Source organism: Odocoileus virginianus, chromosome 3 (genome assembly GCF_023699985.2).
Source record: "Odocoileus virginianus isolate 20LAN1187 ecotype Illinois chromosome 3, Ovbor_1.2, whole genome shotgun sequence".
In the NCBI taxonomy this organism is placed as follows: Eukaryota; Metazoa; Chordata; class Mammalia; order Artiodactyla; family Cervidae; genus Odocoileus; species Odocoileus virginianus.
In genome coordinates, this window is record NC_069676.1 from 46,455,072 (window position 1) to 46,470,466 (window position 15,395).

The following is a 15,395-nucleotide window of genomic DNA, read 5'->3' on the forward strand; positions in this document are numbered from 1 at the left end:
AACCCTGTCTTGTTCATTGCTCTTTCCACAGAACCTAGCATAGTTTCTATCATATATAGGACTCAATAAATATATATTAAATTAATGAGTGAGTGAAATAGCAGTAGATGGGACAATTCCAAATTGCTTTCCCAGACTTATTTAGTGTCAGCAGTCCTTACTATTTGCATTGTATTTTTTCTACACAAGGACAGCACTTTAATCATTTTGGCGTTCTGTGCTATAGCTTCCTAGCATAAACCCTAGTGCCTCTTCTGGAAGTGAAACCACCTTCTCAGGCGGAGGAGGAACTGCACCGGGAACACAACCAGAGACAGACCATGTTCCCAAAGCCGACAGTACTGACAGCAGATCAGATGAGCCTCTGAAAGCAGACAGTTCGACATCAAATAGCAATAGTGAGCTAAAAGCCATCAGGCCCCCTTGCCCCGACACAGCCCCACCCTCCTCTGCCCTGCACTGGTTGGCGGATTTAGCAACTCAGAAGGCTAAAGAAGAAACAAAAGGTGAGATTAACACAAGCCCCTGCCCTGCCTATGGGTAGAACACTTGAGTTATTCTGGGATTCTTCAAACTCACACATTACCATCCACATTTTTGAAACATGCTGCTTACTTTCTCTGGCCGATCATGTAAAATGAGGGAATCTCAACTTCTTTCTAGAAGTGGAGCTTTTTTAAAAAGGCACGTGCCTGGGCTCTAGCCCAAACCTCTTTAGTCAGAATTGATATGAGGTTTTTAACAATCTTCCCAGATTGCCCTGTTATTAAGCCAGTATTACTAGCCAGGAAGGCTAGACTTGTCTTTTGATGGGCACAAGAATCACCTGGGGAATCATTAAAAATGAAGATTCCTGTGCCCCACCAGAACTATTAAATGAGAATCTCCATTTTTAACAAGCATTCCAAGTGATTGCAAGTATTCCAGATTACAAGTGGTCTGGAGACTCACTTGAAAAAACACTGACTTAGAAAGTGAGGGAGACGAAAGATCAATGGGAACAAAAGGATGTTTGAAATCCAGATCTGGAAAAGAAAGGAAGAAGTAGGAGAGCTTCTCCTTGGCCATGAGACTTGCCATAGTCATAGCTCATCAGGCTTGGCCCAGACAGGCTGTAGGTAGTTTGGGGGGCAGGGGAGGGGAGAGTCTTTCTTCTTTTCCACTTGGCTGATTTTTAGGAGGCAGTTGCCTGCTGGGTATTCCTTTTGCCTAATGCTATTCCTGGTTATGTTCTTACAGAAGCAGGGTCCCTGAGGTCGGTGCTCAATAAAGAGTCTCATTCACCCTTTGGGCTGGACTCGTTCAACTCCACTGCAAAGGTCTCTCCGTTGACTCCAAAGCTTTTTAACAGTCTGTTACTGGGTCCCACTGCCTCCAACAACAAAACTGAAGGCTCTAGCCTTCGAGACCTCCTCCACTCCGGGCCCGGAAAGCTTCCTCAAACCCCCCTGGACACAGGCATACCCTTTCCCCCGGTCTTCTCTACATCCTCAGCAGTAAGTGTCCTCCCTAAAACTCTAGCCTTTGCTGCTTTTCCATGGAAGAACCATCAGAAAGAGATCTGCTAACTAGGTTAAAGGGTATAGTGTGACTTGTGTTCTCTACATTATCAGTCCCAGCTGATAAGATCTTTCTTTATATTGAGTTTGGCTAATGTTTGAGATCCTTTTAAGTAGTAAAGCTTTTGTGCCATGTTAGGAAATCACTTAGAAACTGAGGCATTGGAATTTTTCAGTCATCAGCAGGAATCACTTTATTTTCTTGATGATAACAGATAGGTAATTTTTTTTTTTAACATAGGCAATACATTTATGTGGTATCCTCTTGGATATCTAATAGATACCTCCAACTTAACACGTCTAAGACCATGTGGTCTAACACGTTTTAGACCACGTCTAAGACTAATGCCTGTAAACTTGCATTTCCTTTATTTTTTCCCTCTCTTGGTCACTGGGTTTCCAATTGCTTGGCCAAAAGTCTTAGAGTCATTTGGGACTCCCCTCTCACATTTTGTGTCTAATCTGTTAGCATATCCTTTCAGTTTGATTGCTAAAATGTATTCAGTAGCACACCCATTTCTCATCAGGTCCCCTGCTTCCCCATTCTAGTCTGAGATAACATCCTCTGTTGCCTGAATTCTTGCAGTAATCTCCATTTCTTCCCTTTCCACTCTACAGTCAGTTTCAACAGAGCAGTTAATATGATCCTTTTAAGATATAAATCAAATCTTATCACCTCTGCCTAAAATCTTTCAAGGGCTTCCAATTTCATAATAAAAGCAGAGTCCTTTCAGTGGACTATAATTTTCCAGCCCTATCTTCTCCTCACTTCCCTGACTTCAACTACCACTCTCATTGTCCCCTCTTGCTCTGGCCACACCCACCTTCTTGCCTTTCCTTGGACATCACTAGCCATGCTCGCTTCAGAACCTTTATATGTGTCCTTTTCTCCACCAAGAGCTGTCTTTTCCATGTCACCATATGGCCTGCTTCCTCATCAGCACCCTCTCCTCCTTTCTGAAATGTTACCTCTTCAGTAAGCCTTCTTTTTAGATTACCCCTTTTTAAAGTCCATTCCACTCCCATCCTCCACTCATATATCTGTTTCTTCTGCACCTATAATCATCTGACTTATTGTATTTTATTTATTTTCTGTCTCACCACATAAAGGCATTTTTGTCTTTTTTTTTTTTTTTTTCCATGCTGTGTGGCTTTTGGGATCTTATTTCCCCAACCAGGGATCGAACCAGGTCCCCAGCAGTGGAAGCACAAAGTCCTAACCACTAAACTGCTAGAAACTCCCCATTTTTATTCACTTGATAGCCATAGTGCCACAATGTTCGATACATAGGTATTTAGTAAGCATTTACTGAACAAATAAATTCAAAAGATATAAAATTTAAATTTCAAAGATACAGTGAAAAAGCTTCTTCTCGCTCTTGCCTCCCCTTTGTAGGCGACCACTGTTTCATGATTGTCATTTCTGTGATATTAAAACACATTCAGTATATATTTTACACAGATATTTTTATACATTGCTTCTTTATTTTCAGTTTATGTATTTCAGAGATCATTTCAAACAAGTACATAAACATGTTTCTCATTCTGTTTTATGACTGACTGAAATTTGATGATAGTTGAGCCCTGTACAGTGTGGGTTATTTGTTTCTCTTTTGGATAAATGACCTCCAAAATTACATTGAGCTCTGTTTTATTTGTACTTGGCTTGGACTCCCAGTTCTCCTTTTTCTTTTTAAATTTTCCAAGGATGTTATATGGTTACATATACTTTATAGAGATAATGATTAGTGATACTTAAGACATTGGGTTAGACAGTTTACAGAAGCCCTCCCCTTCCTTCACGTCTGTGATCTTAGGTTTGTCACTTTTCATCTCTGGGCCTGAGCTTTCCCACCAGCCAAAACAATGAGAGATTCTTGGTAGGGGACAAACTGAGGAGTGGGAGACTACTTTCAGAATATACAGTTCTCTTAGATACAAACATTTAGTGGGTACACTCCCTAGTAAAAAGTCACTGTGTTGGAAAGTCACCTCAGTTACTTAATTGAAGTATTATATCCCTTGAACCTGCTGGCCAGAAAAAATGTATAACCCTCAAAGTAAATGATCTTTTTCACTCAGCTATAGCATTTTGTGATCCCTAAAGTCTATGTGCATATGCTTAAAATGGGCCTCAATGCCAAAGATATTTCTTTTTTTTTTTTTTTTTTTTTTTGGCTGTACCATGCAGCATGTGGGATCTTCCCTGACCAGGGATTGAACTTATGCTCCCTGCATTGGGAGCACAGAATCTTAACCACTGGACCATCAGGGAAGTCCCCAGAGATATTTCTTAGGTCTCAAATCTCTTGCAACAGAGGGGATTTTTCTGCATTTTTCTTTCACAAATAAAAAACAGAATATGAAGGCCAGGAAAATGTAAGATATTGACTTAATAGATTCCCCTTCCAACCACAAAAGACTTCATAATAATTTTTATGAAGTTGAATCAGGTAGATCAGAACTCCATGTGAATAAAACTGTGAGACTGTTTTTTAATACTCTACTGATGGTGCCTCAGTCATACTAACCTGATGGATTTGTGTCTGGCAGGGAGTGAAGAACAAGGCCAGCCTACCCAACTTCCTTGACCACATCATTGCCTCAGTGGTAGAAAATAAGAAAACCTCAGATGCTGCAAAGCGGGCCTGTAACTTGACTGATACCCAAAAGGAAGTGAAGGAGATGGTGATGGGGTTAAATGTGCTGGACCCCCATACCTCTCATTCCTGGCTCTGTGATGGAAGACTTTTGTGTCTTCATGACCCCAGCAACAAAAACAATTGGAAGATCTTCCGGGAGTGTTGGAAGCAAGGCCAGGTAAGCAAGAATAAGCAGATCCCAGGGTCGGCTGTCTACCTGCCCACCCACCAAAGCTAGCAGGATAGTTTCAGTTCTCTCTGGGAGATACTCTGCCAAGGAAATTTAGATATACAGTATGTTTGTTGTAGACAGCCTTGCTACTTTGAGTTTTCTTTGATTTTTGAAAATCAGAAGATTCATAAAATACACTATGGATCTTTTTTTCTTTCTCAGCTGTGTAGCTCTGTGTTCTTAAAAGCACAGTTGAAATTCCTGTGAGGTTGTGATCTGACATTAATGACACCTTTAGAGGAAAATCCTTAAGTGAGATATGGGGTGAGGCAAGAGTGGGTGGAAGTGGGTGGTACTTTTCTAGGTAAATGTTTCAAGACCATACAAGTCTGTGTGATAGTGTGATAACACTTCCTGAGTTTTTATACATTAGCAGGTGTGAGGAAGGAGGAGTTTATGGAATTGTCTAGATAGTTTTTCATTTGAGATGTGAGGGAGTATTCTGAGTTGCATTTGTGGCTTTTCATCCTCTCACCTCAAATTAGCGGTACATATCAGGGCAATAAAAGTGATTTCTCTGGAATGCACCCCCGCCCCAACCCTGTGAGAATCAAGTATAGTAACAGAATAGAAGTGTTTTCATTTTCTGTAGCTGACATGTTGAATCCGTGGATTCTGAAACTGGGAGGGATCAATAAGTCATCATGGAGGAGGAGGTGGTCCTCAGGAAATCCTCCTGTTCTATCCTTAGCCCTGCGTTAAGTGTTTCCTACCTGGCGGTGATCAAGATACTCTTGTTTCCGCAGCCAGTGCTGGTTTCAGGGGTACACAAAAAGCTCAAGTCTGAGCTCTGGAAGCCAGAAGCCTTTAGCCAGGAATTTGGAGACCAGGATGTGGACTTGGTGAACTGCAGGAACTGTGCTATAATTTCCGATGTGAAAGTTCGGGATTTCTGGGATGGCTTCGAGATCATATGCAGTAAGTAGCTTTGATATCAGGTTCTATAAAAGCAGACTGGAAAGTCAGCATCTATATGCCCAGCCCTACCCCTAAAATAGCAAATTATTGATACATCCTCTTAGTGGGAGAAATAGTCTATCATGGTGGCAACCAGGTAGCTCTCATGGCAATCACATGTCTCCCAGGCCTTACCTGGACTTAAGCACATGATCACATGGGCTGTGTGGGGCACTTTTACTTTGAGATGGAAAAACTCACCATGGTTTTTCTGTAGGTGAGGAAAACAAAGCCCACGTAATCCATTATAGAGATTTGCAAACTAAAAAAAAGAGTTTAGTCTTCTAAACCTTTTAGTCACTGGAGAATCAGGAAATAGCCAACCCAGCAGATGTTTGTAGGAGTGCTTTCTGTCTTCCAGAGCGATTAAGGTCAGAAGATGGGCAGCCAATGGTGCTCAAACTCAAGGACTGGCCTCCTGGGGAAGATTTTCGGGACATGATGCCAACAAGGTTAGTGAACTACAGTAAGTCATCTTGAGAGACTTGTGCTTTGCTGAAGCCATCACAACGTAATCACAGAAAAGTGAGCTCCACCTCTTTGCCTTTTTCCCCTGTAACCACCTAAGTCATCTCTTATGCTTTTTTGTAGGTTTGAAGATCTGATGGAGAACCTTCCTCTGCCAGAATATACCAAGCGAGATGGCAGGCTCAATCTGGCCTCCAGGCTGCCCAGTTATTTTGTAAGGCCCGATCTGGGCCCCAAGATGTACAATGCCTACGGTATGAGGGAGAGGCCATAACTGATCTTTTTGGACACTCTTGTTTCCATTTTACCTGAAGAGGGAGATCTGTAATCAGTGTCATGTGTAGAGATGATAGAGGGCAGAGTGACAGGTGCTGAAGAAGTTGACAATATCCAGGATGGTTTTGAATGTTTGCTTTTATCATGGATTTACATAGCAGCCCTATGAGCCCAGTCCATAAAACATACATTACAGCCTTAGAAAGTTTCCTCTCAAAGACTCCATCCAAGGAATTTCCATGACAGTCCAGTGGTTAAGATTCCATGCTTTTATTGCATAGGGCATGGGTTCAATCCCTGGTCAGGGAAAGATCCTGCATGCCACACCACTCAGCCAAAAATGAAAAAAATAATTATAATAATACAGAATATTGCCATTTCACCTTGTGTATCTTCCTTTTATCTTCAGGCTTGATAACAGCAGAAGACAGAAGAGTTGGCACAACAAATCTTCACTTAGATGTGTCTGATGCAGTTAATGTGATGGTGTATGTTGGGATCCCCATCGGGGAGGGTGCTCATGATGAAGGTAAGATTTCTAGAACTCAGTGCTTCAGGAGGGTGAGGTTTAGCCTCAGAAGTAAAATGGGATGTTTTTCTCCTCAGTCAGGGCTAGTTGCTTTTTCTTAAGTCTCCACCAAACATGATACGTTGTAGGTGCACAAAGAGGTGATTGTAGCGGATAAGAGTGGTACTTGTGTGTCATCAACCAGAGTTATTCTGTCTCTGGGAATGCTGCCCCTTAACACTGAGTGTGTAGCATCTCAAAGAGGGAAAAAGAAGAAAGGGCAAACTGGCCTACTTCGTCCAGCAGCCAGTTCAGCTGTGGGGTAACAGATGATAAAGCCAGGTCATTTGCACAGAAATGAAAAATAAAAGTGATACTTTGCTGCATTTGCACTGTCTGCTATTTTGGTGTAAAATTAATATGTGTTAATTATGCAGGTTTCAGAAAACAAAATTTTAAAGAAGAAAATAACTCAAAATCTCAAAGTTCAAAGATAATCAATGTCATTACTTTGGTAATATTTTCTGCCACACATTTGCTTTTGATGCTACACACCTGTAGATCTTTTCATTATGTTGTCCTTTAAAGGGTTGTAATAGATAAGGATTAGAAGCCAAGCCTCTTACCTTGGCAGAGAAGCTTTACTCTTCATGGCCTTAAATCCATAGAATCCTAGAGTTTGAAGAGGTCTTGAGAAAGTATACAGTCCATCTACATACAATAGGAAATAACGCGCAATCCGAACATAAGATATGGCTACACAGTTTGAACAGGAAATATGTTTTTAAAAGTAACTGTACTTCCAAAAAATGCTGAGTCTCTATCAAAAGTATGGAAGATTAGGGTCACTTCCCATGTGTAGGAAGCTTAGACTTCAGTGTGACTTTTGATTCTTTGAGTCTACTTTTTATCACTCCCAAGAGATAGAGAATGTTGTTGTTCAGTCGCTAAGTCATGTTTAACTCTTTGCGACCTCCTAGACTACAGCACATCAGGCTTTCCTGTCCATCACCATCTCCTGGAATTTGCTCACACTCATGTCTATTGAGTCGGCGGTGTTCTGTTAACTCTCTCATCCTCTGCTGCCCCCTTCTCATTTTGCCTTTAGTTTTTCCCAGCATCAGGATCTTTTCCAGTGAGTCAGCTCTTCCCATCAGGTGGCCAAAGTATTGAAGCTTTAGCTTCAGCATCTGTCCTTCCATTGAGTATTCAGGGTTGATTTCCTTTAGGACTGACTGGTTTGATCTCTGTGCTGTCCAAGAGACTTTCAGGAATCTTCTCCACCACCACAATTTGAAAGCATCAGTTCTTCGGTGCTCAGCCTTCTTTATGGTCTAACTCTCACATCCATACATGACTACTGAAAAAAACCATAGCTTTGACTCTATGGACCTTTGTCAGCAAAGTGATGTCTCTGCTTTTTAATACTCTGTCTAGGTTTGTCAATAGCTTTTCTTTCAAGGAGCAAGTGTGTTTTAATTTCATGGCAGTAATCACCATACGCAGTGATTTTGGAGCCCAAGAAAATAAAATCTGTCACTGTTTCCACTTTTTCCCCCATCTATTTGCCGTGAAATGAGGGACCAGAACCATTCAACTTGTACTTCTTCAGCATTACTGGTCAGGGCATACACTTGGATTACCATTGATACTGAATAGATTCAAGGGATATATCTGATGGACAGAGTGCCTGAAGAACTATGGACAGAGGTTCGTGACATTGTACAGGAGGCGGTAATCAAGACCATCCCCAAGAAAAAGAAATGAAAAAAGGCAAAATGGTTGTCTGAGGAGGCCTTACAAAAAGCTGAGAAAATAAGAGAAGCAAAAGGGAAAGGAGAAAAAAGAAAGATATACCCATTTGAATGCAGAGTTCCAAAGAAGAGGAAGGAGAGATAAAGCCTTCCTCAGTGATCAATGCAAAGAAATAGAGGAAAACAATAGAATGGGAAAGACTAGAAATCTCTTCAAGAAAATTCGAGATACCTAGGGAACATTTCATGCAAAGAGGGGCACAATAAAGGACAGAAATGGTATGGATCTAACAGAAGCAGAAGATATTAAGAAGAGGTGGCAAGAATACACAGAAGAACTATACAAAAAAGATCTTCATGGCCCAGATAATCACGATGGTGTGATCACTCACCTAGAGCCAGACATCCTGGAATACGAAGTCAAGTGGGCCTTAGGAAGCATCACTACGAACAAAGCTAGTGGAGGTGATGGAATTTCAGTTCCATCCAACTATTTCACATTCTAAAAGTTGATATGAAAGTGCTGCATTCAGTATGCCAGCAAATTTGGAAAACTCAACAGTGGCCAAAGGACTGGAAAAGGTCAGTTTTCATTCCAATCCCAAAGAAAGGCAATGCCAAAGAATGCTCAAGCTACCACACAGTTGCACTCATCTCACACACTAGCAAAGTAATGCTCAAGATTCTCCAAGCCAGGCTTCAACAGTACGTGAACTGTGAACTTCTAGATGTTCAAACTGGATTTAGAAAAGGCAGAGGAACCAGAAATCAAATTGCCAACATCCATTGGATCATTGAAAAAGCAAGAGAATTCCAGAAAAACATCTACTTCTGCTTTATTGACTATGATAAAGCCTTTGACTGTGTGGATCACAGCAAACTGTGGAAAATTCTGAAAGAGATGGGAATACCAGACCACCTTACCTGCCTCCTGAGAAATCTATATGCAAATCAAGAAGCAACAGTTAGAACTGGACATGGAACAACAGACTGGTTCCAAATTGGGAAAGGAGTACGTCAAGGCTATATATTGTCACCCTGCTTATTTAACTTATATGCAGAGTACATCATGAGAAATGCTGGTCTGGACGAAGCACAATCTGTAATCAACATTGCCAGGATAAATATCAATAACCTCAGATATGTAGGTGACACCACCCTGATGGCAGAAAGCGAAAAAGAACTAAAGAGCCTCTTGATGAAAGTGAAAGAGTGAAAAAGTTGGCTTAAAACTCAACATTCAGAAAACTAAGATCATGACATCCAGTCCTATCACTTCATGGCAAATAGATGGGGAAACAGTGAAAATAGAGACTATTTCTTTGGGCTTCAGAATCACTGCAGATGGTGACTGCAGCCATGAAATTAAAAGACTCTTGTTCCTTGGAAGAAAAGCTATGACCAACCTAAACAGCATATTAAAAAGCAGAGAGATTACTTTGCCAACAAAGGTCCGTCTAGTCAAAGCTATGGTTTTTCCAGTGATCATGTATGGATGTGAGAGTTGGTCTATAAAGAAAGCTGAGCACCGAAGAATTGATGCTTTTGAACTGTGGTGTTGGAGAAGACTCTTGAGAGTCCCTTGGACTGCAAGGAGATCTAACCAGTCCTTCCTAAAGGAAATCAGTCCTGAATATTCATTGGAGGGACTGATGCTAAAGCTGAAATTCCGATACTTTGGCCACCTGATGTGAAGAACTGACTCATTTGAAAAGACCCTGATGCTGGGAAAGATTGAGGGTGGGAGAAGGGGACGACAGAGGATAAGATGGTTGGATGGCATCACCGACTCAATGAGTAAACTCCGGGAGTTGGTGATGGACAGGGAAGCCTGGCGTGCTGCAGTCCATGGGGTCGCAAAGAGTGGGACACGACTGAGCAACTGAACTGGAGTGAAGTGAGGGATAAGATGCCATGATCTTAGTTTATTGAATGTTAAGTTTCAAGCCAGCTCTTTCTTCTCTTTCACCATCATCAAGAGGCTCTTCAGGTCCTCTTTACTTTCTGCTATTAGAGTGGTATCATCTGCATATGTCTGAGGTTGTTTATATTTCTCCTGGCAATCTTGATTCTAGCTTGTGATTCATCCAGCCTGGCATTTCACTCTGCATATAAGTTAAACAAGCAGGGTGACAACATACAGCCTTGACGTACTCCTTTCCCAATTTTAAACCAATCCGTTGTTCCAGATAAAGAATAGTAGAGACTAAACTTGTTTGAATTGGACATTTTGCTTCACTCAGAGGTACTGAAGTGGCTGCTTATATTGAAATGTCATTTTGCTTTTTTCAGAGGTTCTCAAGACAATTGACGAGGGAGATGCTGATGAGGTGACAAAGCAAAGGATTCATGATGGAAAGGAGAAACCCGGTGCTTTGTGGCATATCTATGCAGCCAAGGATGCAGAGAAGATCCGGGAGCTGCTCCGAAAGGTATGTCCCTGAGTGGGCTCCCAGCTTACAGATTAAAGGTCTGGGGATGCCAAGACAGTCTAACTGGGGTTTCTCATGTGGAGTCCCTTGGCGTTAAAGACCTGTGTCCTTTGTTACAAGGCCCCTTAGGGCTGAATCCTCACTTAGAGGATATTAAATAAAGTAGGTATTACTGCAGCCAGCTGGATTTATCCTGTTAATAATCTTTATGTGTTTATTGATTTTTCCATCTTTGGGTTTTGATCGTGGTTTCATGATCAGGTTGGAGAAGAGCAAGGCCAAGAGAATCCCCCTGATCATGATCCAATTCATGACCAAAGTTGGTACTTGGACCAGACCCTACGTAAGCGGCTCTATGAGGAATATGGTGTGCAAGGCTGGGCCATTGTTCAGTTCCTGGGAGATGCTGTCTTCATACCTGCTGGAGCCCCACACCAGGTATGTCCCAACTTGTGGGTGGGGCTCCACAGTTCCCTTAGTTTCCTTATTTCTGAGTTTGTTGCTAATCTGGCAGTAGATGTAAAAGTGTGGGTTAGACCAATTGCTCTTAAACTGCAATTTATTTTTTGCCTTTTCATTTTCTTCCATGTGATTTTAAATGCTCATTTAAAGAAAAAGTGAGTCTCAGTTCAATCCCCTTTTCAATCCCCTTATTCTGCCTTCCCCAGAAAGTAGCCTACTGTTAACAGTTTGGTATATATTTTTCCAGATCCTATTTTTGCACAACTACTAACATTTTCATTTATAAATTTATACTTACAGTCTTTCTGCATTTGTTGTCTTTATAAAAGTGGGATATCAGAAGTATTTCTAAAGTGTCCTTTTGAACTAAATGATGAACAGTTTCCACATGTTATTGACTCGGGTGCCTGATGTTTGCCTTATGTACCTTTCCTCTCCCAGGTGCACAATCTATACAGTTGCATAAAAGTAGCAGAAGACTTTGTATCTCCAGAACATGTAAAGCACTGTTTTCGCCTGACACAGGAATTCAGGCATCTCTCTAACACTCATACAAACCATGAGGATAAACTGCAGGTAAAGAACTCCTCCTCCACTCCAGCCCTGTCTTATCTCCTTGTAGGCTACATACACAGGAGGTGCACACTGCCTTCTGAGGATATTATCTGGGCAGTTTAAGTGTAGAGAGCTGATTAAAGGACCCATGTCTGGGGTATGGCGTCCTCCCTCAGGAAGTATATAATCAGTCCTCTTCAGGTTTGCTTTTAGAGAATATTCATCTTTTAACCTAATCACTTCCTAATCACTTTTAACCTAATCACTTGTGGCAGTCTTCTCTTTCTCTGCCCCTGGAAGATACAGTGTTTCAGTGTTAGTAACTAAACTAGACTAAACTAAACTAAACTAAACTAGACTGACTTCCCCCATCAGGTGAGAAAAGCACTGTGGCAATGTGTTCTAAACCTGTTTCCACAAAACTGCTTGTCCCAGCAAATTTCTGTGCAAACTCAATTCCTTAAAAGCCCTGCTGGGGACCTTAATCCGTGTCCCTAAGAGTTGTTTCCCCTCATAGATCTAAACTGGAGAATCAGATTAGGTTTTCCTCTGTTCAGAAATGGATTGGAACTTTAAGGGAAGAATTTCATTGTTAATATACTTCGATGCTTAATAACATTAAAAAAAAAAAAAAAAAAGAATAAGAAAGCAAGATTCCCCAGGAGAGGTTTAGCACCCAAACAGGCATTCTTCCAGCCTCTCACTTATGGCCTATTTTCTTGCGTCATGCCTGTGACTCAGGTGTGTCGGTGACCCATGAGGTTGGATATATTTCTTGGTTGTTGGTAGATTGATAAATGACACTTATATTATAGATATAATGCAAGTATTCAGGCATATATATTTTACACTACCCTCTGTTAGGTCTCTACTTGTCACATATCACCTCCCAGTCCTCTGTTATTGCTTTATTTTTTCCTGTAGTTTTCACCATCTAACATACTATGTATCTTTTGTTTGTTTCTATCCCTACTAGGACATAAGCTATTTAAGCTCCATAAAGGCAGGGGTTTTACTATTTTAGTTCACTGCTTTTCCCTAGGACATGTCTGACACAGTAGGTACTCAGTAAATATTTGTTGAATTAATACAAAAAAGTGTAATAGAGAATAGCAAGGGGGCTTGTATGGCCATCATTCAGCTTAAGAGATAAAGCATCATATTCATACCATATATACAATGTATTTGTATACAACAACTACATTATTGAAGCCTCCATGTACCCTTTCCCATTCCATTTCCCCAGAAATAATCATCATGTTGATTTAAAATTGTCTTTATCCTGTTCACTCTATTTTAATAACTTTTACTTTATACATTATATGTGGTCCTTTTTGACAAATTAGAAAATATAGGCACGAAAGGGAAAAATACCCAATAAATCCTACCTGCCCACTGTTTTTAGTGCATTCTTTTTAGCTATAGGACCTTAATGTAAGATTCTTAACCATGGAACCTCAGTTCTCATCTATAAAATGGGGATAATAATAGAATCTACTTCATAGGATTATGGTAAGGATTAAATGAAAGTCCACATAAAGAGCTTAGCAGTAGTGCCCAGCACATACATACACATTGAGGATGGTGATTATATAGCCTTTCAAATGATGAATCATTTTTTTTTAATATAGACTATATATTCTGTGTGATTTGTAAATCATCTTTTGGGGTCAGTTAGGGGAGTGCACAGTCCTGGTTGAGGGCTTTCCTCACTCATCAGTAGGCTTTTAGTCATTGCAGGATATTTTCATTTGCAGAACACAGTCTGTGGCTGCCATGAACTAACTGGGCTGATTGCTCTCTCCAGGTGAAGAACATCATTTATCATGCAGTGAAAGATGCTGTTGGCACCCTCAAGGCTCACGAATCCAAGCTGGCAAGATCGTAGGCATGGAGAAATTTCAAACTCCCCTGTGAAGCAGGTCTTTCACTCACAACACATACAGGGAACGACAGGGTTCTCTGCTGGAGCAGAGGTCCTTCACTTGGAGCCAGTGTGGTCAGTATTACAAACTCTCCAGCCACTCTTTTCTACGCTGCCTCAACACTGAAGGTTGACACAGGAAAGTCGCACTGTTCACACACACAGTTTCAGACTCCAAGCCGAGGGTGCCACATCCCTATCCTGTGGCCTTTTGGGACTTCAAATTGCCTGAACATCGCTGGGCTGTCCTGCACATTCTCATGATTTGAGATTTGTGGAAACCAGGAATGTGGGCACACCTTTCTTTTTTTTTTTTTCTCTTGTGCCTAGTTAAGTGGGAATGTGTTTGGAGGTAGGGGGGTATCACATACCTGGTACATGTGGGGGCTAATTATTTAAACACACCTGGTGGAAGCCTGATGGTGTCTCTACACATGACCTCTGACACAGCCCATCCCAGGAGCCGGGTGAAGCCATTCCCCACCATCTCTCCCATGAACACTGAAGTCTTGAAGGACCCAGGGAGAATCCACTGCTTTTCCCAAGAGGCTCCAGGATTAGGAAACGTGTGTATTTAGTGAAAAATAGGTTTGTAGTGAAATAGTTACTATTTCATGAAAGTAGATATTTTTAGAACTTTTGAAATACCACAGTTGTTTTCCTGGATTATGAGGAAAGGCACATTACATTTAGTCTTCCTTCGAGAAAACTCTTTGAAGAAATAAGATTTTTAGAAATCAACTGCCCATTATAGCACAAAAATCAGCCAAAGCAGAATTTAAAAGAATTGGCTTTTTAGGGTTCTTTTAATTTCACCCCCCCTCCCATCTCAGCCCTATCTTGAGGGAACAGCCATCTTGAGAAAGAACTTTGTCGTGTCTGAGCTGTGGTGTGTTCCATGCATACACACACTGGTGACTCCAGGAACCATTTCCACCTATTACCAGCGTTCCCTTGGGACTCCTCTTGTAGTTCCAAATTCAAAGGAAAGTTTGCTTTCCTACATGAGGCTTTTTGTTTTGGGAGTTTTTTTGTCCAGAAATATTTTCAGCAAAACTTTCCAACTCAGTGGAGTTTTATTAAGAATTTATTTGAAAATGATGGAATTCATTGGCCCATAGATACATTGGAAAATGTATCTATCTTCTTCCCAGCTGTACTGTAGTGCCCTGCAGGCTTGTTTATATGTTCACAGTTACTTTTTTTTTTAAATAAAAGTCATTTACTGTAGAATACTTTTAATTTCACTTTCTGTATTTTAATTTTGTTGAAGGGCTGATTGGGATTTCCATGTTCTTATTAAAAATCTAACAAATCTGTTCATAGTGGACTAACTTCTTCCTGTGCCAGTTGTTCTAAAAAGCAGGGCCAGGTTGAGGGTGGGGTTGGAGTTGGAGGATAGTTCATTTTCATATCATCATTACATTGTTGCATCCAATTATTACTGTTTGCTCCCTGAATTTGTGCCCAGCTGGGCGTGGGATGTGCCAGGCCATTGTGGTTTGAGGGCTTAGGGACAAAGGGGAATGTGCTACATGAGCTAGAGGGTAGGAGCAAACATGGGCTTTCCATAGTTTCTGCCCTATGGGAAAGGTGGGTTCCTACCTTCCAGAAGCAGCCTGGCGA

General features: G+C 41.1%; 1 protein-coding gene across 4 annotated transcripts in view; it reads left to right on the forward strand.

Moving 5' to 3' along the window:
- KDM3B (lysine demethylase 3B) overlaps nt 1-15,002 on the forward strand; it is a 56,244-nt gene extending 41,242 nt beyond the window's left edge. For all 4 annotated transcript variants that reach the window (XM_020908370.2, XM_020908369.2, XM_070465436.1 and 1 more), the window contains 11 exons: nt 227-506; nt 1,240-1,496; nt 4,113-4,379; nt 5,180-5,351; nt 5,752-5,842; nt 5,982-6,112; nt 6,544-6,663; nt 10,689-10,828; nt 11,090-11,266; nt 11,732-11,866; nt 13,653-15,002. In XM_020908370.2, the coding sequence (XP_020764029.2) occupies nt 227-506; nt 1,240-1,496; nt 4,113-4,379; nt 5,180-5,351; nt 5,752-5,842; nt 5,982-6,112; nt 6,544-6,663; nt 10,689-10,828; nt 11,090-11,266; nt 11,732-11,866; nt 13,653-13,733 (1,851 nt within the window). In that variant the 3' untranslated portion in view covers nt 13,734-15,002. The remainder of the gene's footprint in view (nt 1-226; nt 507-1,239; nt 1,497-4,112; nt 4,380-5,179; nt 5,352-5,751; nt 5,843-5,981; nt 6,113-6,543; nt 6,664-10,688; nt 10,829-11,089; nt 11,267-11,731; nt 11,867-13,652) is intronic.
- Nucleotides 15,003-15,395: the final 393 nt, after the last annotated feature.